This window comes from Pelophylax lessonae, assembly GCF_965119305.1.
Source record: "Pelophylax lessonae genome assembly, chromosome: 10".
Lineage (NCBI taxonomy): Eukaryota > Metazoa > Chordata > Amphibia > Anura > Ranidae > Pelophylax > Pelophylax lessonae.
This window is the reverse complement of record NC_138777.1, coordinates 228880903-228906197: the sequence shown is the minus strand read 5'-3', so window position 1 is coordinate 228906197 and position 25295 is coordinate 228880903. Positions and strand designations below refer to the sequence as shown.

Genomic DNA, 25295 nt, shown 5'->3' with positions numbered 1-25295 from the left:
ACTCCATAGGATGGATCCATCCCTGAGCACGCTCCATAGGATGGATCCATCCCTGAGCACACTCCATAGGATGGATCCATCCCTAAGCACACTCCATAGGATGGATCCATCCCTGAGCACACTCCATAGACACAGATGACCCTCCAATGGATCCAAGCTGTCGGACTTTCACTCTTATTTATTTTTCAGAAGTCGAAGGTTTCCAGTGCCTTGATCAGCATATAATGGGTGACTCTGCGGTCTTTTTATTTTATTTTTTTTATTTTATTTTTTTTATTTTATTTTATTTTTTAATGAAGAAAAACGGCCCTGTGGCGTCCAAGCTGTTTAAAAAAAAAAACGAAGTGTGTAGAAGAGGAAGGTGACCTGTACATAGTAATTCTGCTGGCAGCATGGGCGTCTGCGGGGCCGGGCAGAGACTCTGTGCCATTCGGAATAAAGCGCAAACTCGGAACAGTATTATGAGACGATTGTACCACTTTCTCTGTCAGTTCACTCTAATCATACATGTAGGGGATGGATTTTATTGTAAAGCATACTTTATTTTTTTGTTTGTTTTTGGTTCTTCAATAAAATTATTGAAATACTAACCTTGTGTGTTACGTTTTTCTGCTTTGGAGACCACTGACAGGTGAAGTGAATATCATTGATTCTCTCATTACAATGACGTCTGAAAGTGGGTGGGATATATTAAGCAGCAAGCGAACATGCTGTCCCTGAAGTTGAAGTGTTGAAAGCAGAAAACATGGGCATTGCAGTTTGTTGTGTATGGGGATGCATAGCCGCAGAGCGGTCAGGGTGGCCATTCTCACCTGTATCCACAGTGTAGGTGTAATGTACAGAGCGCAGGGCTCAGGAGTATGTAATGTACAGAGCGCAGGAGTATGTAATGTACAGAGCGCAGGGCTCAGGAGTATGTAATGTACAGAGCGCAGGGCTCAGGAGTATGCAATGTACAGAGCGCAGGGCTCAGGAGTATGTAATGTACAGAGCGCAGGGGTCAGGAGTATGTAATGTACAGAGCGCAGGGGTCAGAAGTATGTAATGTACAGAGCGCAGGGCTCAGAAGTATGTAATGTACAGAGCGCAGGGCTCAGGAGTATGTAATGTACAGAGAGCAGGGCTCAGGAGTATGTAATGTACAGAGCGCAGGGCTCAGGAGTATGTAATGTACAGAGCGCAGGAGTATGTAATGTACAGAGCGCAGGGCTCAGGAGTATTTAATGTACAGAGCGCAGGGCTCAGGAGTATGCAATGTACAGAGCGCAGGGCTCAGGAGTATGTAATGTACAGAGCGCAGGGGTCAGGAGTATGTAATGTACAGAGCGCAGGGCTCAGGAGTATGTAATGTACAGAGAGCAGGGCTCAGGAGTATGTAATGTACAGAGAGCAGGGCTCAGGAGTATGTAATGTACAGAGCGCAGGGCTCAGGAGTATTTAATGTACAGGGCTCAGGAGTATTTAATCTACAGAGCACAGGGCTCAGGAGTATGTAATGTACAGAGCACAGGGCTTAGGAGTATGTAATGTACAGGGCTCAGGAGTATGTATTGTACAGAGCGCAGGTGTCAGGAGTATATAATGTACAGAGCGCAGGGCTCAGGAGTATGTAATGTACAGAGCGCAGGGTTTAGGAGTATGTAATGTACAGAGCGCAGGGCTCAGGAGTATGTAATGTACAGAGCACAGGGCTCAGGAGTATGTAATGTACAGGGCTCAGGAGAATGTATTGTACAGAGCGCAGGTGTCAGGAGTATATAATGTACATAGCGCAGGGCTCAGGAGTATGTAATGTACAGAACGCAGGGCTAAGGAGTATGTAATGTACAGAGCGCAGGGTTCAGGAGTATGTAATGTACAGAGCACAGGGCTCAGGAGTATGTAATGTACAGAGCGCAGGGCTCACTTCACATACCTCACCACACTTGTATATTGGGGGATGGTGGGGAGTATTTCCTCCCCCCCCCCCTCAAATACTCCCCCTAAGCTACAAGGGCAAGGGTCAGGAGTGTACACATGCCATGGCTACAATGTTTTGCATTATAACACAACAAGAATTATCCCCCCCACCTAGTGTTCAGCAGAATGGGTTGAATTCAGCCCCTTGACCTGATAGGGGCCTGAGGCAACGCATGTGGTGGTGGGTGGGTTTTGAGGGGTTAAAGCAGGGGGTGAGGAGGTGACAACCCCTCCTTACTGCCTGTCAAAAGAAGTCCATCGCCAGTCGCTCTTTAGAGGGCAGCACACATGTAATGGAGCCCTAAGGCAAATCCGCCAATCGTGTAAATTCTGACAGCTCAGCGGGGGGCCCGGGGGCAGAGAGGGGGACTCGTTACTTTGTGGCACCATGGTGAAGTCTGCAGAAATTATAACAAAAAAAACAATTTCCCTCTGTCTGGCCCCCATGTGTTCAGCAAGGGGCAGACATGGGACGATGTGGTGATTTTCGGGTGAAGGCGGAGTAATCCTTCATGCTGCGATTCCCGGTGTCCTGTCAGAATAGCGCCACCCATCAGAAAATGTAATGGAAGTGACGTTCTGAGCAAAAATTCCTTAGTGCGCCTGCTCTATGCGTTCCAACATGGCCGCTATGCGTTCCAACATGGCCGCTATGCTTTCTAATGGGTTTCCTAATCTGACAGAACACGAAGCAGCGGCGGACATCTTCTTACACCCACCCAAGTCTTTAATTTCACACTTATTTTAGCGGTACCTCACCTTATATACTGGATCACAGCATGACGTTTACATTATTATTGTATTATAGTAAAAAAGTGAGAGAAACCTGCAGGCAGAAGGTGGTGACGGCCATCTTGGTACACCCCGCACTGCTCAGCGACAAAGGGATTATATCAGTAAATAACAATTTCAGTATATAAGGTGAGGTACCGCTAAAATAAGTGCGACATTGAAGACTTGTCTGGGTGTAAGAAGATGTCCGCTGCCGCCTTCCTGTTCTGTCAGATTAGGAAACATATTGAAATGCATAGCGGCCATGTTGGAACGCATAGAGCATGCGCAATAAGCAATTGTGTTTCCAACGTCACTTCCGTTGCATTTTCTGATGGGTAGCGGTAATCTGATAGAACACCGGCCTGCCCTGTCAAAACTGTATAGAAATAGATGGGAAACCTTCCTTCGGGGACACTAGTTCTGGTGACAACCATGGATTTCCTCTCACTTCCTGTTATGGCTATGGGACAGGAAATGAAGGAAAATCTCCTCAATAGGGCAAAAAAAAAGAAAAACCTTACAGGAGTTTTAACCCTTTAGAAGAAGAGGAAAGCGTTCTGTTTATTTTTTAGTAGTTTTACTTTTATTTGGCAGGAATATGAAGTGGGTGCAGCCTCATCAACACTCCCCACAGCAACTGGGGAAACAAGAAAGAAGACGGGAAGAGCGGGATCCGCTGTAAGGGGCGGGAAGTTCCTAACTCCAGCAGCCAATAGAGGAGGCAAAAGCCGAACGCTGAGAGAGATGCGGCTGACGCTGAGAAGGGGGCGGGGAAATGATTGTAGGCGGTTCTGCGGAGGAAGGAGAAGGTTCTGTCATGGCCGCCAGAGAGGTGACTGAGCGCGGAGATGTCATGGAGGAGGGGCGGAGCCTCCGCTGTCACCCCGACACTGACCGAACACCGGGCCGGTCCCTTCCCCGCTACTCATCCTCACCACACCTCACTCCTCACCACACCTCACTCCTCACCTCACCTTCCTCCTCATCCTCACCACACCTTCACCTCACCTCACTCCTCACCACACCTTCCTCCTCACCACACCTTCACCTCACCCACCTTCCTCCTCACCTCACTCCTCACCCACCTTCCTCCTCACCTCACTCCTCACCCACCTTCGCCTCACCTCACTCCTCACCACACCTCACCCACCTTCCTCCTCACCTCACTCCTCACCACACCTCACTCCTCACCTCACCCATCATCCTTACCACACCTTACTCCTCACCCACCTTCCTCCTCATCCTTACCTTACCTCACTCCTCACCACACCCATCATCCTTACCACTCCTCACCAACCTTCCCCTCATCCTCACCTCACTCCTCACCAGACTTCACTCCTCACCCACCTTTCCCTCATCCCTCCACGGCCTCACTCCTCACCCACCTTCCCCTCATCCTTCTACTGCTGCCTCACTCCTCACCCACCTTCCTCCTCACCTCACTCCTCACCTCACCCATCATCCTTACCACACCTTACTCCTCATCCACCTTCCTCCTCATCCTTACCTTACCTCACTCCTCACCACACCCATCATCCTTACCACTCCTCACCAACCTTCCCCTCATCCTCACCTCACTCCTCACCAGACTTCACTCCTCACCTCACTCCTCACCAGACTTCACTCCTCACCTCACTCCTCACCAGACTTCACTCCTCACCTCACTCCTCACCAGACTTCACTCCTCACCTCACTCCTCACCAGACTTCACTCCTCATCCACCTTCCATCATCCCTCTACTGCCACCTCACTCCTCACCCACCTTCCCCTCATCCCTCCACGGCCTCACTCCTCACCCACCTTCCCCTCATCCTTCTACTGCCGCCTCACTCCTCACCCACCTTCCCCTCATCCTTCTACTGCCGCCTCACTCCTCACCCACCTTCCCCTCATCCTTCTACTGCTGCCTCACTCCTCACCCACCTTCCTCCTCACCCACCTTCCTCCTCACCTCATTCCTCACCACACCTCACTCCTCACCTCACCCATCATCCTTACCACACCTTACTCCTCACCCACCTTCCTCCTCATCCTTACCTTACCTCACTCCTCACCACACCCATCATCCTTACCACTCCTCACCAACCTTCCCCTCATCCTCACCTCACTCCTCACCAGACTTCACTCCTCACCCACCTTTCCCTCATCCCTCCACGGCCTCACTCCTCACCCACCTTCCCCTCATCCTTCTACTGCTGCCTCACTCCTCACCCACCTTCCTCCTCACCTCACTCCTCACCTCACCCATCATCCTTACCACACCTTACTCCTCATCCACCTTCCTCCTCATCCTTACCTTACCTCACTCCTCACCACACCCATCATCCTTACCACTCCTCACCAACCTTCCCCTCATCCTCACCTCACTCCTCACCAGACTTCACTCCTCACCTCACTCCTCACCAGACTTCACTCCTCACCTCACTCCTCACCAGACTTCACTCCTCACCTCACTCCTCACCAGACTTCACTCCTCACCTCACTCCTCACCAGACTTCACTCCTCATCCACCTTCCATCATCCCTCTACTGCCACCTCACTCCTCACCCACCTTCCCCTCATCCCTCCACGGCCTCACTCCTCACCCACCTTCCCCTCATCCTTCTACTGCCGCCTCACTCCTCACCCACCTTCCCCTCATCCTTCTACTGCCGCCTCACTCCTCACCCACCTTCCCCTCATCCTTCTACTGCTGCCTCACTCCTCACCCACCTTCCTCCTCACCCACCTTCCTCCTCACCTCATTCCTCACCACACCTCACTCCTCACCTCACCCATCATCCTTACCACACCTTACTCCTCACCCACCTTCCTCCTCATCCTTACCTTACCTCACTCCTCACCACACCCATCATCCTTACCACTCCTCACCAACCTTCCCCTCATCCTCACTTCACTCCTCACCAGACTTCACTCCTCACCAGACTTCACTCCTCATCCACCTTCCATCATCCCTCTACTGCCACCTCACCCACCTTCCCCTCATCCCTCCACGGCCTCACTCCTCACCCACCTTCCCCTCATCCTTCTACTGCCGCCTCACTCCTCACCCACCTTCCCCTCATCCTTCTACTGCTGCCTCACTCCTCACCCACCTTCCTCCTCACCTCACTCCTCACCCACCTTCCTCCTCACCTCACTCCTCACCACACCTCACCCACCTTCCTCCTCACCTCACTCCTCACCTCACTCCTCACCACACCTTCGCCTCACCTCACTCCTCACCACACCTCACTCCTCACCTCACCCATCATCCTTACCACACCTTACTCCTCACCCACCTTCCTCCTCATCCTTACCTTACCTCACTCCTCACCACACCCATCATCCTTACCACTCCTCACCAACCTTCCCCTCATCCTCACCTCACTCCTCACCAGACTTCACTCCTCACCAGACTTCACTCCTCACCTCACTCCTCACCAGACTTCACTCCTCATCCACCTTCCATCATCCCTCTACTGCCACCTCACTCCTCACCCACCTTCCCCTCATCCCTCCACGGCCTCACTCCTCACCCACCTTCCCCTCATCCTTCTACTGCCGCCTCACTCCTCACCCACCTTCCCCTCATCCTTCTACTGCTGCCTTACTCCTCACCCACCTTCCCCTATCCCTCCACCGCCTCACTCCTCACCCACCTTCCCCTATCCCTCCACCGCCTCACTCCTCACCCACTTTTCCCTCATCCTTTCACCGCCGCCTCACTCCTCACCCACCTTCCCCCTCATCCTTCTACTGACACCTTACTCCTCACCCACCTCCCCCTCATCCCTCCACCGCCACGTCACTCCTCACCCACCCTTCCTCATCCTTCCACAGCTGCCTCACTCCTCACCCACCTTCCCCTCATCCTTCTACCTTCACCTTACTCCTCACCCACCTTTCCCTCATCCTTCTTCCACCACTTCATACCTCACTCCTCACCACACCTCACTCCTCACCCACCTTCCCCTCATCCTTCTACTGCCACCTCACTGCTCACCATACCTCACTCCTCACCCACCTTCCTCTCATCCTTCTACCAGGGCCTCACTCCTCACCCACCTTCCTCACTCCTCACCCACCTTCCTCTCATCCTTCTACCAGGGCCTCACTCCTCACCCACCTTCCTCACTCCTCACCCACCTTCCTCTCATCCTTCTACCAGGGCCTCACTCCTCACAATACCTCACTCGTCACCCACCTTCACCTTATCCTTCCTCCGCCGCCTCACTCCTCACCCACCTTCCCCTCATCCTTCTACTACCCAACTCTTCATCCTTCACTCCTCACCCAACTCCTACTCCTCCTCCTTCACTTCTTCATCCAACTCCTTTACTCACTCCTCCACGCAACTCCTCCTCCACTGCTCACCCAACTCCTTCACTCCTAAGCCAGATCTTCCTCCTCCTTCAAGTTTCCACTCACCTTACCTCATCCTTCTACTGCCACTTCATACCTCACCAATAACACATCATTTCTTCATCACCGAGACACCAACTCCTCACCACATTTCACTTCACTCCTACTCTTTCACTCCTCACCCACCTTTCCCTCATCATTCTACCGCCACTTCATACCTCACTCCTCATACCTTCACTCCCCCTCACTGATAACACCTCATTCCTTCATCACTGAGACACCAACTCCTCACCACACTTCATTAACCTCTTCCTTCTCCACCCAACTCCTCCTCCTTAACTTCTCCACCCAACTCCTCCTCCTTCACTCCTCCATCCAACTCCTCCTCCTTCACTCCTCCACCCAACTCCTCCTCCTTAACTCCTCCACCCAACTCCTCCTCCTTAACTCCTCCACCCAACTCCTCCTCCTTAACTCCTCCACCCAACTCCTCTTCCTTCTTCACTCCTCCACCCAACTCCCCCTTCACTCCTTACCCAACTCCTCCTCTTTCACTCCTCCACCCAACTCCTCTTCCTCCTTCACTCTCTTTTCACTTCTCCACCCAGCTCCTTCTTTTTCACTCCTCACCCAACTCCTCCTCCTCCTTCACTCCTCCGCCCGACTCCTACTCCTTCACTCCTCCGCCTGACTCCTCCTCCTTACCCAACTCCTCCTCCTTCACTCCTCACCCAACCCCTCTTCCTTCTTCACTCCTCCACCCTCCTCCTCCTTCACTCCTCCACCCATCTCCTCCTCCTACTTCACTCCTCACCCAACTATTCCTCCTCCATCCAGCTCCTCCTTCATCCAACCCACCTCATCTTCCTTCCTTCACTCTCCACCTAACTTGCTCCTCCTCCTTCACTCCTCCACCCAGTTCCTCTTCCTTCATTCGTCCACCCAGCTCCTCCTCTTTCACTCCTCACCCAATTACTACTACTCCTTCTTCACTCCTCACCCAACTGCTTCTCCTCCTTCACTTCTCCACATAACTTCTCTTCCTTCTTCATTCCTCCACCCAACTCCGCTTTCTTCTTCACTCCTCCACCCATCTCCTCCTCCTCCTTCACTCCTCACCCAACTACTTCTTCACTGCTCCATCCAGCTCCTCCTTTATTCCACCCACCTAATTTTCTTTCTTTACTCCTTCACTCCTCACTCAGCTCTTCCTCCTCCTTCACTTCTTACCCAGCTCTTCCTTCTCCTCCTTCCCTCCTCCACCCAGCTGCTCCTTGTTCTTCACTCCTCCACCCACCTGCTCCTTGTTCTTCACTCCTCCACCTAGCTCCTCCTCTTTCTTCACAGCCAGCTCTGATAATGCACCAGACTGCCCCTGGCTGATCAATGTGCCATTCCTGCAGCCTCTTAGGAGATATAATAAAAGAATGCCTGGAGGGTGCAGGACACATCGTTACATCGTTCTTGCCTAGGGCGAAATGGTGGCAGGGGGTGGGGCTAAAAATAAAATGGATAAAAAAAAAAAAATCCCTGCAAAGCTACTTGCTGGGGGAGGGGAATTTATCTCCTCTTTAACAGAGAAATAATAATAAATGTGGTGCAGGCAAATTTGCTGCATGGTTGTGCCCCAGATTTGAGCAATCGCCAAAATGTTGTAATCTTATGTTATCAATGGAGTACATTAACCACTTTACCACCAGAGGATTTTGCTGTCTTACGTCCAGGCCACTTTTTGCGATTCGGCGCTGTGCGACTTTAACTGACAATTGCGCGGTCATGCGATGCTGTACCCAAACGAAATTTGCGTCCTTTTTTCCCATAAACAGAGCTTTCTTTTGGTGGTATTTGATCACCTGTGCGATTTTTACTTTTTGCGCTATAAACCAAAAAAGAGCGTTTATTTTGAAAAAATGACAATATTTTTCACATTTTTTTATATGAAATTTCCCCCCCCAAAAAATGTAGAAATCAAATTTTTTTTAAATTTTTGGCCAATTTGTTTTCTGCTACATATGTTTGGTAAAAAAAAAATCGCAATAAGCGTATTTTGATTGGTTTGCGCAAAAGTTATTGCGTTTACTAACAAAGGGAAAGATTTCTGTCATTTTTGGTGTTTTTTTTTTTTAACGCGTAATGGCGGCGATCTGCGATTTTTTTTTTTTTGCGGTACTGCGACATTGCGGCGGACAGATCGGACCCTTGACTGACATTTTTGACACTTTTGGGGGTACCAGTGACATTACTGCAGTAATCAGTGCTATAAATATGCACTGTTACTGTAAAAATGACACTGGCAGGGAAGGGGTTAATTTTATTGGAGAGGGAGGGGTTAATGTATGCCTAGTGCTTACTGACGTGTGGGGGGGGGGGAGGTGACTGAGTGACAGAAGGACAGATCGGATGTCCAGCTATGCTGAACACTCCGATCTGTCACTCCCTGTCACTATGGAGATCCGCCCGCTCTGTTTACACAGGCGGGCGGATCTCCTCACTCGATTCCCCGACGATCGGGGCAGAGCAGCGGCGATCGCCGCTGCTCCTCCCCTGGCCCGACTCCCGCTGTGACTGAACCCAGCGGGAGCGAGCCTCCGGCGGCGCGTGAGCGCCGCCCACAAGGGGTGGAGTCCAGCGACGTAGGTCTACGTCGCTGGACGATAACGAGCCACATTGCCGCAGTAGCAGCAATGTGAGCAGGGTTTAAGTGGTTAATAGAACTCTTTATACAATGGAGCATTTGTGCAAGTGCTTTATTTTTTAATATTCTATATAGAAACATGTTGCATTAAATTTGTTGCATTCAATTTTTAAAGTGATTTGGAGGGGCTGGTGCAACACTGCGTAGATCTTGTTTTATAAAATTGTTAATTCGGGATACATGCACAAAAATATATATCTGGTAAATACGCTCCTCCACAGTCCTATGGCTGCAAAGACGTTGCCTGTTTGCGCTCCGCCTATAAGGTAGCAATAGTAGATATCCACTTGAAGACCAGGCTTTTTCTGGCACTTTTTGTTTACATGTTTTTTATTGGTTGAGCCAGATGTGTCTTTTTTCAACCTGACTAACTATGTAAGGGCTCTTTCACACGGGCGATCCGATCAGATCCGCCTGTCAGTTTTTTAGGCGGATCTGATCGGATCCACCATGCAGCTCTATGGGGCAGCGGGTGTCAGCGGAGACACCTCCGCTGACACCCGCTGCCATCCGTATCTGATCCTGTCCGTGAAATCTGGACGGATGGAAACCCTATTTTTCCATCCGTTCAGTAATCGGAGCGGATCGGATCTGATGAGAGCGGACAAGCGGAAATTATTTAGAATCCCTAAACATTATATTTTTTTTTAAGCAGAGGCTCTAGACAATAAATTTGTGGGTTTTGCAATTTTTTATGTCACGCGGTATTTGCACAGCGTTTTCTTAAACACAATTTTGGGGGGAAAAATACACTTTTTTGAATTTGAATGCAAAAAAAAAAAAATACAATACATAACCCATTTTTTTTTTTTGATAAATGTAAAAGATGATGTTACGCCAAGTAAATAGATACCAAACATGTCAAGCTTTGAAACTGCGCATGCCTGTGCAGCAGCGACAAACAACGTAAATTTTTCTATATATAGGTGAGACTTTAAAAGCCTTTACAGATAACGACTTTATATGTACAGAGGAGGTGTAATACTAGAATTACTGCCTATGATCTGATGTTTACAGTGATACCTCACATGTGTGGGATGATTGCTGTAAGCCTGCGTGCGGAACCGACGCATGCGTTTGCCTTTGCGCGTATGCACGGGGGAGGGGGGCGCTGAGGGGCAGGGGCACGTTCATTTTTTTTCTGTGTTGCCTTACTTTTATTTTATTTTTTATCACTTTTATTGCTGTCCCAAGCAATGTAAACATCCCTTGTGACAGCAATGGGCACGCGGCAGTTGCTCTTTATGTAGGGATTGGAGGTCAATAAAACCCCAAATCCCTCCTCTGCACTTAAAGTGATATTAAAGTCTCCTTTTTTCCCCTAAAAACATGTTATTCTTCCCAGCTTTGTGCAATGGATTTGCACAGAGCAGCCTCTCTCTTCCTCTTCTAGAGCCACTCTTTGCGCTACTGGTCCCTCCCTCCTGATCCCAACCACTTTAAAAGCATTCAGAACTCCATTTTTTTGAAAATGGTGGCATTGACATTCTGGTAAACCGGAAGTGATGTCAGGTCATCGCTCCAGGGTTACCATAGCGAAGACCCGATCAAAGTCTATTCTGGCTTTGTTTGGGTGCCTGACCAGCCGGCGGACACGGTGGGACGGGAGAGCCTGAGCAAGCCACAGAAGGCGGCGAGAGGGAGGGCAACATCCCCACCCGCTGCTTGTAATAGCAATCAAGTGGCTAGTTAGCCAATCTGATTGTTATTACAAGAGAGCCGACCGCTGGCTCTAAAAAACGGTACCCGGGTGATGCCTGCAGCTGCATATTATCCCGGTACAACCACTTCAGCAAAATGATGTTCCAGGTACAGGGATTGTGCGGCAAATGGATAAGGCATCCAGGGACAGCTGCAGCTCACACTTCATCCACTGGGTGTCAGAAACAATATATGAGCAAAAAAGAAAGAACGCATGCACCCTAGTGCAATGAATCGTTCCATGCAAAAACCATTGCGCAAGGCAGGTAAGTATGACATGTTTGTTATTTTAAAAAAAAATACTTTAAACTTTAAAGTAAATTGCTGTTATTGTTTTGTGTCATACAGGTAGAGGCGAGCCCAGCAGATGAATGCATTAATGTTGGTGCATGGATCTTCCACATACCCAAGATTAAACTCACTCCTTTCTCTGAATCGTTACTATATCGGGAGGCCTGCTTGTTACCGAAGTCTGATAGAACGAGGATATTCCTAGACCGGGATGGCTTTGTGTTCAGACATATTCATCAATTCCTGCTCACTTCGCAGCTCCCAATATCCAGCTTATCAGAGCTGGATCTGTTGTATGAACAAGCTAGAGGGCTCAATCTCCCATCAGTTATTGAGGTATTTATTGAACATTTGTTCTGCAGCTGTTCCTTTATATATGTTGACTTTACCCAAGTTCTGTAACTTCAGTCAAAACATTTTTTTTCTAGTTTCGGATAGAGTGAGGAATTGTTAGAATCTCTGCCTGGCTTTTATTGCTGTCTGTGTTCTTGCTTCCTCTTTCTGTCTCTGGGAAGTGCAAGAAGGTCTCTAGAATGTGGACACAGCAGTAAAAACCTACAGAGGTCCCAACCCTTTCCTACTCTAAATCATCATTTTTGACTAGCGTAAAAACCCGTACACACGATCAGATTATCGAACGATCTGTCGTCCGTTTTTTGTTGCATGCTAGTCTCATGTGGAAAGTGAAGAGGTTATTTTTATACGAAATTTCCTGTACGACAGAATTCAACTTCAGAAGTGATGTCATGTGTTGAATTGTTTTGTATGTGTTCTTTCGTTTCCGAGCATGCCTAGTCTTGCTCTTAGGATTTTTTTCAGACAAAAACTGTACTAATTAAACGAAAATCGGACAGTGTGTTGACGTACGATAAAAATTTCATAGCCTGCACATCCAGTTTTTGATGTCCGAAAATCCGTAATCGGCTGTCAAAAGCACTATACTAACGATCCAAAAATCGGCAGATCGTTCGTCGGACGAAATTTCCCTTCCTATTTTCGTATCGTGTTTACGGGCCTTTAGACTTCACTGGTAATACTAGCAGATACATTCTTATACCCACTGAGCACATTGGTTATCAAAACGCTGCAGGTGCTGTGGCTGTAAGAATAATACAGTAGCCAACAATCTCCCCCTTGTTCGGGGCCCAAGTTTGATGGAGAAATTGGAAATCACCAGGATTTAATTGTTTGCTTCATAAATATTCAGATGTGTCAAAGATCAGTGAATCAATATATTCTGATCTATCGATCTGATCTGATCTTTGATCTTTCAGATTTTTTAGGAAGCAAACAATTAAATCTTGGTGATTGTGCCACATTAGAGTCCTCCGATCACTCCATTAAGCTCAAGCCCTAAAGAAGGAATAGATCTTTGACAATGATTACTGCTAGCAGCTATAGTCACTGGCAATAATCGCATGCTAACAATCTGACATGCTGGTTGTACAATGGGCCTGCCCATAGATGGATCGAATTTGTCCGGTCCTTGCTTAATCGGCTGAGTTTTGATCCATCTATGGCCAGCTTTAGACTTGTCTCTAATCTTTGTGTGAATATGACCACCATTTGTTCACCATTGACAGGCCATAGACAAGCTGAAGGCAGGAAAAGAAGAAAAACCTCGCCTGCATGAACAAACATTGCCAGACATTCCAACCAGTGAGGAAGCACCCATGAACTACTGGAAAACCCAAAAATGTAGCAACAAACTATCTGAGTGGTCACTAAAAATTTCCTTGTCTCCAGGTAAGGATTTAAAGTAGTTGTGAATGCAAGTTATCATCTATCAATGAATAAATAGTTCAATATGTAATCATAAATAGAAAAATCATCCAACATTAACCATTTAAACTCAGTCTTTGTAAAGTGACAGTGACTTTTTATGTATCCCTTCTGGATTACGCTGCCGATAACTACAGTATATGGTTTTTTTTTAATGAAAAGGCTAAATACTAATAAGTTGAATATTAAATATGAAGATCATATTGTTTGAAAAATATAATAATGTATACCATACTACTACTAATACTGTTCAGGATTTCTTCTGTATGCACAAAGGGACATTGTACACTTACCATTGTAACTTTAAATATATAACTTGTATTACATGTAATTTGTCAGATTCCTTGAAATAAGGTAGATTAACTAATTAATAATAACTTGTGTTCTGATAATAAGTAGAATTGAGGTTTTTGGACTTTAAAAGCTAGTTCTGTGAAATGTCCTAGTTTGGTATAATGTCTAGATTGGTATAGAAAGATCTATTCCCGGAATCTGATTAATTAAGGGATTGTTTTAATGTCATATTTGATTAAAACTGTTCATTTGTTCTTATAATCATTTATGTTTATGGGGCCGGTGTAACCTTACTGGCTCAAACAATGAGTGCTGAGGACTGTAAGGGTAAACCCAGAACTTATAAGTTTCAGTAACATTTTGACTGTTGAAGCCAGATTGAAAATTATATTTATGTTACTGAAACCCATGAGTTTTGGGTTTACCCTTACAGGACATATCAACATCTGTGCATGATCATGATAATTGTTAAAGGTCAGTTAGGAAATTTCCACTGTCCCTAATATGCAACAAAGAAAACCCCCCCTTAGGGAACGGGACTTTTTAGGCCAAAAGTAACACCACAAATGTTAATTAAAATAATATTTTTTAATAAAGCACAATAAAATCAACATAATAATATATACATGTAACATAGTAATGAAATGTAAAAACTTGTCATTTTCAACAAAAATAGAGCATAGGTTTCCAGTAGACATCCGACACCCTACGCATTATGGGAATACCCTTCGTCAGGAGTGTGAGCAAGGGAACTCAATATGCATACATAACTTTTCTGTAATAGAGAATACACAGGTAATAGCGATTATAACAAAATAACATACATTAATTTAAAGATGCATTACATCTAAAACAAAATCATGTATAAAAATCATAACAGCCACATTGAACTGAACCCGTACCATGAATAGAATGACTGACCATGTCGAGGTGGAGTAAGGATCCAGAAGATGAATGGATGAAGAGACAGAGACCAGAATAGAGCGTCAAGAATGGAGATGAGAAAGTGGCCCTAGAAATGTCTCCGAAACAGGTCCCTAAGGAGCCCATGTGTGGATCAAAATAAAAATAGAAAAAATGTTGGTTACAAAAATCCCAGAGGAAAAAGCCTCCACAGAATGAAAAGGTTAAGGAGGGAGGGGGGTTGATGGATTGTTGAGACAAACCATAAGGAAAAATTATAAAACAGAAAAAAGGGGAAAATATGATCAAAAATGAAATGAAAAAATGGAAATAAAAAAAGACAATTAAAGATGCATACAAAAAAATGTACCTGTGTAAGGAGCTTTGCTGGGTTGCCTAGAACGATCCGTATACGACCTACGAGGAAGTCTGTGTATAAAGTCCTTAAAAAGGCCCACGTGTGCAAATATGTCCCTGATAGGTGGCCATAGTTTAGATAGCCAAAAATATGTGTATAAAGACTGCTGTTATTAAACATGAGACCGCCACACTGCGTCTTGCTCGTGGTCTGATGACATTGTATATTCTGAAGAAAGCATATTCAGATAAAGAAAGCTGATTGCCATTGACGTTTGACATCCTTGATTGAAAGGTAGAAGAGGAAGCCGCTCAGGTATATGTTCCAAACCCGGTGCAGGTCAGATCCGCCGTCCAGGAGTATGAGAAATCCAAATGTGAGACCGCACTCAGGGTGATATGATGAAATCAAAGGTTTCTTTATTCCTCAAAATAAAGTAGACAGACAGAGTACAAAACAGACGTGTCCGGTTGACGCGTTTCACGACATTGTTAGTTGCTTACTCATAACCACCAATGGTTATTATCTGTAATTATCTGTATAGGGTTGTTCATTATAGTATTAAAAAGTGCACTGTGTTTTCTCTCTTCCCACAGAGAGGCAATTTATAGTTGTTATGAATAAGGGATTGCTATAGACCAGGGGGTCTCCAAATTATGGCCCTCCAGTTTTTCAGAAACTACAATTCCCATCATGCCTAGTCATGTCTGTGAATGTCAGAATTTTACAATGGGACGTGTAGTCCTGCAACAGCTGGAGGGCCGTAGTTTGGAGATCCCTGCTATAGACGTACAATATTACTCAGTGAGTGTATGAACTGAGTGCCTTAATAAAGGGTGTAATAGATATAGCAGAAGTATTGGCTTCTGTTTTGTTCCGTGTAGAACTGGAAGCTGTGTGTAAAATGGTGATTGAGTGCTCTGCTGAGTGTTCTTTGGCATAGGAGAAGTAGTGTAAAAGACTAGCCTATTATGTTTATTTTTTAACTTTTAGTGGGTAATGTTGGGATATTTTTATATTTGATGACAGTGCCTCCTCAAATATGGATCTGTATTCTAATTTGTTGTATGGAAACTTGTTTTAACTTTAAGGTGGTGGCAGTGAATTTATTAATTGTTTATTTTACACATATATAGAACAAATTTTTTTTCACAAATTTTTTTTGAGTTCACAAATTTGTGCAATTTTAGTCATATAAATGATCCATATTTTTTTTACCTTTTTCGTACCTTTAATGTGCCGGTCAGGTGATCTCTTTTCCTTGCTTAGCAGATCACGGGCCTGTGGGTGGGCATTCCCACATTGGGAGGCATGTACTGGCAGTATTGTATGTTGCCAAGCGTAAGCGTTTCCAACAAGATGAAACAAGCACATACACATCAGCATGGCGTCACTTCCTCCTTCTGCAGCGGACTTGCAATAACCATTCATAGTAATGCTGGCTCCGAAACCTGATGTCAATCAAGAGCAAAGGAATGGGCAGGGGGCGTGGCCACACACTGACCACGCCAGGTACAGGCAGGCTGTGCACTTGTCAGAACTGCATGACAGTGGAGGCAAACTGACCACGATAGGACGGATCGGCTAGCATGGTCAGTTTTCAACCTGGCAGTGGGGAGCTTGCAGGATTAACCAGATAATCCAGAAGAATAAATGGACCAAATAACATATTCATATAAAAAGCACTGATGAACTTCATAAAGAGACATGTATAACACATTTGAGTTTTGTGTTTACAAACACGTGGATTCCGTTAGGTGTATTTCAGGTTGTTGTTTTAGAATTGTACTTTTTTGTTGCAATTGATTCTGACTCTTCGGATCATGTGCAAGTTACTCTTGTTTTCTTTAGGGATCTGGGACCAAGCCCCTCTTGGACTTTTACTGAATCCCTTACTTGATGCAGAAGAGGAAGTTCATTATTGCTTCTTTCCGATTGATATTCTAGAGAAGTACCCTGCGCTTGTAACAGATGATAACTTGCTTTGGTTCTCTGAGAAATTTATATTGGTTGAATGTGGTTGCCCTGAGTTTCGCTTCATAGGTGAGAATATTATGTGAATTTTCTTGTATTCATAGGTTAAAATAAAATCAGTGTTGATGAGGGAATCGAGCGATTTTCTTTCCTGTAACCCGTAGTTGCAGGAAAGAAAATTGCATTGTCTATGGCTTGCTTTAGGATATCAGAAAGTCCTCCAACCGAATCAGCAGTCTTAGAACAGTTTGGAATAAATGGCTCTACACTCAACAGCTACTTTATTAGGTACACCTGTTAAATTGCTTGATAACACAAATTGCTAATCAGCCAAATACATGGCCGCTATTCAATGCATTTAGGCATCTAGACTTGGTGAAGACGACTTGCTGAAGTTCAAACTGAGCATCAGAATGGGGAAAAAAGAGGATTTAAGTGACTTTGAACATGGCATGGTTGTTGGTGTCAGACGGGCTGGTCTGAGTATTTCAAAAACTGCTTATCTGCTGGGATTTTCACACACAACCATCTCTCGGGTTTACAGAGAATGGTGGGAAAAAGAGAAAATATCCAGTGAGCGGCAGTTGTGTGGAGGAAAATGCCTTGTTAATGTCAGAGGAGAATGGGCAGACTGGTTCCAGATGATAGAAAGGCAACAGTAACTCAAATAACCACTCGTTACATCCACAGTATGCAGAATACCATCTCTTATTGACAAATTTGTCATGACAAGCAATGGTAACACACTTAGTTTACAAAAATATAATGATTTAAGGTATTCTCTATGTTTGCGCAATTGAATAAGGCACAATAACGTAAAGTTAGGAATAGGGCATCAGTTAAACAGCTGAGGATAATAGATCTGCAATAGTATCAAATATAATATCGCGCAAGATTATGGTAAGTTTTATACATTAAAGAACAGGCAGGAAGCATAGTGTGTAATGGTCCGGGTTTAAGTATGAAGATCCCCATTATTGGTACTTTGAAAAAAAAAATTTCAGAGTGTGTAATTCATGGGTTCCATTTGTTAGTGTGAAAATGCATAGAGTTATATATGGTATGAAAAATTGTTTCCATTATATATATATATATATATATATATATATATATAGAGTTTAGTCTTGCTTTAAGTTGAGAGATCGAGAAAGAATCTGATTTCCAGTTTATAGCAATCAGCCAATGTATAGCTAACGCAATTGTGTGGATTAGCCTAGTGTGCGGTACGCATAGATTTATTATTGGGGTACAAATAGAGCTTTCTTTTGGTGGTTTTTGATCACCTCTGGGCTTTTTTTTTTTGCGCTATAAACAAAAAAAAAAAAACCAAAAATTTTAGAATTTTTTATTTTCTGCTATAAAACACATCCAATAAAAAAATAGAAAAAAAAAATCAAATTTCTTAATTAATTTAGGCCAATATGTATTCTGCTACATATTTTTGGTAAACAAAAATCCCAATAAGTGTATATTGACTTGATGGCGCAAAAGTTATCACGTCTACAAACTATGGTATAGATACTGGAATTTTTTTTTTTATGCTTGCGATCTGTGACTTATAGTGGGACTGCAATAGTATGGAGGGCAAACTGACACTAACTGAAACTTGACACTGCGGGAACCGGGGACACTAATACAGTGATCAGTGCTAAAAATTTATACTATCACTGAACTAATGACACTGGGAAGGGGTTAAGCATCTACGGAGATCAAGGGTTTAAATGTGTGCCTAACCAGTGTTTGTGTGTACTCTGGTGCTTTTACTAAGGGATGTGCTTTGCTGGGAAACAAAAACCGGCGCATCCCTTCTCACAGGACAGAGCTCTTATCACAGCACAGGCAGAACACGCGCCCCCTACCCGGGTAGCAGAGTCATGTAATGCGCGGTCGGAAAGTGGTTACAAGTGAACATTCACTATTCCTTTAGTAAATCGACCCAGTTGTGCTTACTGTACACCACTGAAGGGTGGAGAGATTACCCCTATACACAAAGGAATCATGTTGGTAAAATCTCTGCAGCTCCACCTTATTTGTTGTGGAGCTCAGTTAATGCCAGTGCTTCCTGAAAGAGAACTCTTGGGAAAAACAATCGATCTGGACAGGAAACTGATGCCTCTAATTTAAATTGCACACATTGTGTATTTTCTTTAATGCTGGGTTCATATTGTGTTTTTTTTTTTTTGCTTTGCAATCAATTTCCTGTCTTGCACATACAGTAAACCCCCGTTATATCGCGGTCCCTGTATTTTGCGTTTTTCTTTCTGAAAGACCTATTATTTTATTAATTAAATCATTGTGTTAATTAAAGCGGAGTTCCAGCCTCAAATACCTTTTTTAACTAGAAATACCCCTATAATACTAATCCATCGCCCTTTACAGAACCGCTATTGTCATACTTACAAGGTGTACAGTTTTGGATTTTAGTCAAAATCTTACTTTTAAAAGTGATGTCTGGGCGCAGCCATCTTGGATGTGGGCATCTGAAGCCGCAGTGTAATCTGCTTTGTCCTTCCTGATTCCAGGGAGTGTTCTGGGAGTTCTTCCAGATTCCAGCCTCCTGGGAGTGATGACAAACAGCTCCCAGGATGCAATGCAAAGGCGGAAGTGATGTCGGTGGCTGCGGCCACAGAGTGAGGAGAAGGAGGAAGTACAATAAAAAATGCCCTGAAAATAAGGTAAGGGACCCCCCGGAAAAAAAATTGACAATGCCCAATTGTTGATCAGCATAGCGAGCACTCCAGGAATTTGCAAAGCACTCCAGGAATTTGCAAAAATTTCCTCCAAGTTGCAAAATAGGCCGGAACTCCACTTTAAATATTTTTGGGTTTTCCATAGCTCTTGCTCTGTGTCTCGGTATCTTTTATGTGTTTAAATGTGTTTCTATTGGTTTATAAATGTGTTTAAAGACCTTAAAATGCTTTTAAAAGTACAGTGAAAGTTATAAAAACATGCCTAGGGTGTATTTAAATAGGGCATTTCTATTTCGTGGATTTTCCCTTATTGCAGGTGGGTCTGGAACATAACTCCAGCGATGGAGGGGGGTTTACTGTATATGTGTTTCTGGTTCGTGAACACACTTGTTTGCTGAATAATTATTTTCATGTTTTCATTCAGGAAATTTCCTTCATCACGGGAACTTTTTTTTGCCAGATAACTTCTCAGCTTTTGATGTTTTGGAAACAGAAATTAATTCTCTGAAACTTCCAGGTCTTCTGAAAGCATTGTACAATGAAAAGAAGTCCTCAGGTGTGTCATCTCTGAATACTGTCCTCGTGGGTAGGAGATGAAGAATGTTCTGGTGTGTTCATGCAGGTGCCAGGTTAGCGCGAAAATGCTTCTGGGAAGTGTAGTGATACCCCCAAAAGAGCCGCTGTAATTTAACCGGTTCTTTCCAAGATTTGTACAGAGGCAGCCAGGCACACAGCAACATTTCACTCACTCCAGCATAATAATCGGCCTAGGGCAGCGATGATGAACCTTGGCACCCCAGATGTTTTGGAACTACATTTCCCATGATGCTTAACTACACTGCAGAGTGCATAATCATCATAGGAAATGTAGTTCAAAAAACATCTGGGGTGCCAAGGTTTGCCATCACTGGCCTAGGGGATTTTTTGCTGAAAACTTGTACCCGTGGAAGGACAGTGGGTTATGAGATACCCCAAAATGTCAAAGCACAGATTTTGCAGAGGACACTGGTGATAGCAACATAGTCTTTCACTCCCAGCTGTGCACAAGGAGAATATAAGACACAAAATTAGCGGAGTCACCTCTCCATTAGGTAGTAGCAACAGTCTTTCACTCCCAGCTGTAGACCAGGAGAATGTTGGAGCATTATTATGACATGAAAGTAGACTGGAACAGTCTAAGTCTCCTGCAGCTGAGGACCACACAATAGGTTTGGGCAGTTATTAGAAGCAGACTAGAGGAGTCTGGGTTCTTGCAGCTGAAGACAGAAGATAGAATAGCACCCTAGGTCATGGGCTTGATCCAGGGGAGGGAGTAGTCCAGCAGCCAGTGAGAAAGGCTTCCTCTTTCTCCAGGCTCTAGTCTCCTGGTATTTTACCCACCATCTGGGCACACCTCTCAGGGATTGACTGGGGCAAGGTAAGAGCCCAACTGTACAAAAAAGTGTCGAACCACCTCAGGTTGGGGTGGTTGCCACTTCTTTTTGTACTGTTGGATGAATTGGGTGCAGGGACGCACTAGATGCCTTCGCTGCCATTGTGCTCTTGCTAGGATATATTTATGGAATTTTTATTTAATTTACATTTTTTTTACTAGTAATGGCGGCGATCAGCAGCTTATAGCTGAACTGCGATATTGCGGTGGACGAATCAGATACTAAGTGACACTTTTTTGGGGATCAGTGACAATAAGGGTTGGTTTACACTGGGGCGTCTTCAGTGTCGCCCTCTACAGCACGACTTCAGCGTGGCTCGCAAACGCCTTCTTTAATAAAAGTCAATGCAAGCCACTCCGAAGTCGCCCCCAAGTAGTGCAGGAACCTTTTTTCTATGAGTCTCTCTGATTGGAACGATTCCACTGCACTGAATGGAGCGCGACTTGTCGCCTGATAAGTCGCCCCAGTGTGAACCGAGCCTAATATAATGATCAGTGCTAAAAAATTTCACTGTCACTGTACTAATGACACTGACAGGGAAGGGGTTAAAATCAGGGGCGATCAAAGGGTTAAATGTGTGCCTAGGGATTGTTTACTAACTTTTATTTTTATCACTTTTATTGCTGTCACAAGGAATGTAAACCTCACTTGTGACAGTAATAGGCAGTGACAGGTACTCTTTAAGACCCCAAACCCCTCCTCTGCACTTAAAAGCATTCAAAATGCCAAGTTTGGCTGTTTTGAATACTGAAATTTTTTTTTTTTTTAATCTGGCGCCTTTAAAACGGAGTTCCAGCCGTTTTTGTGTTTATTAAAAGTCAGCAGCTACAAAAAGTTTATCTGCTGACTTTTAATAAACACACATTTACCTGTCATACGTTCCAACGATGCGGCCGCCAAAACCCATCGGTTTTCTCCCTCTCCTCCCCGCGGTGCCAGCATCACTAGTGTGAGCACCCGGCTGTGAAAGCTTGCGGCTTCACAGCCGGGTGCGCACATCGCGCTGCGCGTCCTGAATGGTCGGGCAATCTTCTGGGACCTGTGACGTGTCCCAGAAGATTGAAGGGAGGGAGGGGGAGAGAACTTTCGCTTGAGCCGCCTAGGCGGCCTGAGCGGAAGTGGGAGCGGGTACCTGCTCCCCCGCACCCCAAAAAAAATGATATGCCAAATGTGGCATGCCAGGGGTTCGGGAGTCCTTAAAGCAGATGTTCCACTTTTGGGTGGAACTCCGCTTTAAGGCTCCAGTGACATTGCTTCCGGGTTTCTACATTGGAGACCTGATCAAAGCCGAATCTGGCTTTGTTCAGAACTCTGGCCAGCCTGTGGACGTGCCGGCTGGTTGCTCGGGTCTCCTGGTGGTACGGAAAACCTGGACGAAGTAGCGGGAGGGGTGGGTGTCCCTGCTCCTTGTAATAACGGCTGAGCGGCTGCTTAGCTACATCAGTTGTTATCACAAGAAAACCGACCGCCTGCTATAAAAAACGGTACCAGGGTGATGCTTGCAGCTGCTGGCATCACCCCCGTGCAAACCCCTTGAATCCGAAGGACGCATATTTGCATTACATCGGCATTAAGGGGGTTAATTGCTAAATTCCTGCTAAATCAGGTGAAATTCAAACCGAGTGTGGTCCCTTTCAGCACCATCCAGATCAACAAACTTTGATTGAAAAATGGTGGAAGATTGTTGGCTGAACAATCTATATCCAATCAGGTTCAGTCACTGTTCAGGGGTTCAGACAGCCATGGCTGTTGTGGCACACAGTGGCACTGTACAGAATGGCGCTCACACATTATACAAGCTTCGTTTTCTATAGAAGTAGGGACCTCCCACCACCCCAAAAAAGAATAGAAGGACCCTATGCACCAGAAATATCGTTTACAATGTGTATTGGTTAGGGGTATAGTAGGCCTATAACATTAATTAGGGCTTGTGTACATGGGCATTTCTTAGCATCTGAACTGCCTCTCTTCTCCATGCCTGTCAACGCGAATGCAAAAGTTACCCAAAGCAATACAGATAAAATTGCAGTCAATCTGACACTTATGTACATTATAAAGAAAAGTGAATAATGTTTTATGATTTTTAGGATGTAACAACAGCCGCTGCATGGATATGCCAGAGACGTGGCACTCTGTTAACAGCTTGACAGCTAGTAAAAGTGGAGCAAAACCTTTCTACGTCATGTCTTTGGAACTGTTAGGAAAATATCCTGACTCAGCTTTAGGCCAGCTGTATATAGAGAGCAGTGTAGACGGCAGTAAGCTGTATATCAGTGGCACTGGGACCCTTTTCCAACACGTCAAGTAGGTTCTTTAAATGATTTCTGAGTGGTGCAAGTCACATTTGTTAGAAATATGTATAATTGCAGATTCTGGTGAAATACTGATCCTCATTAAACTGGAGTTCAAAGGCTAATTTTAAAGTGTTAGTTCACCTTTAGAGAAAAAGTGAAAATATGAACTTACACCATACACCCTCCCCACTCCCCCAGTCCCCTGTACTTACCTCCAAGGGTGCTGAGCTGTCAGTGCCTACGCAGCAAGTGCAGCAGTCTGGGGATTTGAAATCCCCGCTCTTCTCTGTGCAGCACTTCTGGGATGGATCAGAACGATTCTGATTGGTCAGCTCCAGGGCAGAGCATTGCTCTGATCCGCCCAGGAAGCACTGAAAAGAAAAGTAGGGAAAAGTGTGGGGATTTCAGAGCCCGGGACCTCTGCAAGAATGCACCTGTTGATCTTGCAAGAAATCTTGTGAGCTGATAACTTTCCTCCGCTCTCTGCCTGTTGATTGTTATTGGTAAAGATTCTTCCCACCTAACACCCAACTAAAGAACACCTCTCACTATATCATGATAGGGTGACCAGACGTCCCCCGTTTTTGGGGACAGTCCCTGGATTGAGGACACTGTCCCCGGACCAAGTCTGTCCCCAGTTTTGTCCCCGGATTCAGGGCTGGATTAACGTAGACAGGGTATCCCATGCTGGCTGAGAAACAGCCGACGCCACCCTGCTGGACAATCTCAATGCCGCTCCTGCTGCTGTTCAGCAGAAAAGAGGCAGAGCCAAAAAATGACTGTGTGGAGGGCTGAGATCAGGAGGTGAGCAGATGGTGAGGAGGGGGGGTCTGTTTGTACACTGGTGAGGGCAGTGGGGGAGCAGGGGTCAGAGCTGATGCAGCTGCTCGGTATATAATGCAGTCCTGTGCCCAGCGCTCTGTAAATTATGCAGTCCTGTTCCCAGTGCTCTGTGTGTGTATTATGTAGTCCTGTACCCAGCGCTCTGTGTATTATGAAGTTCTGTGCCCAGCGCTCTGTGTAATATGTAGTCCTGTGCCCAGAGCTCTGTGTATTTTGTAGTCCTGTGCCCAGCGCTCTGTGTATTATGTAGTCCTGTGCCCAGTGCTCTGTGTATTATGTAGTCCTGTGCCCAGAGCTCTGTGTCTTATGCAGTCCTGTACCCAGCCCTCTGTGTATTATGTAGTTCTGTGCCCAGCACTTTGTGTATTATGCAGTCCTGTGCCCAGCGCTCTGTGTATTATGTAGTCCTGTGCCCAGAGCTCTGTGTCTTATGCAGTCCTCTACCCAGCCCTCTGTGTATTATGTAGTTCTGTGCCCATCCCTCTGTGTATTATGTAGTTCTGTGCCCATCCCTCTGTTTATTTTGCAATCCTGTGCCCAGCGCTCTGTGTATTATACAGTTCTGTACCCAGTGCTCTGTGTATTATGCAGTCCTGTGCCCAGCGCTCTGTGTATTATGCAGTCCTGTACCCAGCCCTCTGTTTATTATGTAGTCCTGTACCCAGCCCTCTATTTATTATGTAGTCCTGTACCCAGCCCTCTGTTTATTATGTAGTCCTGTACCCAGCCCTCTATTATGTAGTCCTGTACCCAGCCCTCTATTTATTATGCAGTCCTGTACTCAACCCTCTGTTTATTATGCAGTCCTGTACCCAGTCCTCTGTTTATTATGCAGTCCTGTACCCAGCCCTCTTGTTTATTATGTAGTCCTGTACCCAGCCCTCTGTTTATTATGCAGTCCTGTACCCAGCGCTCTGTGTATTATGTAGTCCTGTGCCGTTTGCTAATAAAAAAAAATAT

The 25295-nt window shown here is 45.4% G+C and overlaps 1 protein-coding gene across 1 annotated transcript in view; it reads left to right on the top strand.

Annotated features, from left to right (window-relative positions):
- Positions 1–3508: 3508 nt before the first annotated feature.
- Positions 3509–25295, top strand: part of KCTD19 (potassium channel tetramerization domain containing 19) — a gene marked incomplete at its 5' end in the record, with an annotated part of 54348 nt that continues 32561 nt past the window's right edge. Inside the window, 6 exons of the mRNA XM_082270507.1 lie at positions 3509–3565; positions 11822–12100; positions 13348–13510; positions 16953–17144; positions 20190–20321; positions 23286–23502. Of these exons, the coding sequence (XP_082126633.1) occupies positions 3509–3565; positions 11822–12100; positions 13348–13510; positions 16953–17144; positions 20190–20321; positions 23286–23502 (1040 nt within the window). The remainder of the gene's footprint in view (positions 3566–11821; positions 12101–13347; positions 13511–16952; positions 17145–20189; positions 20322–23285; positions 23503–25295) is intronic.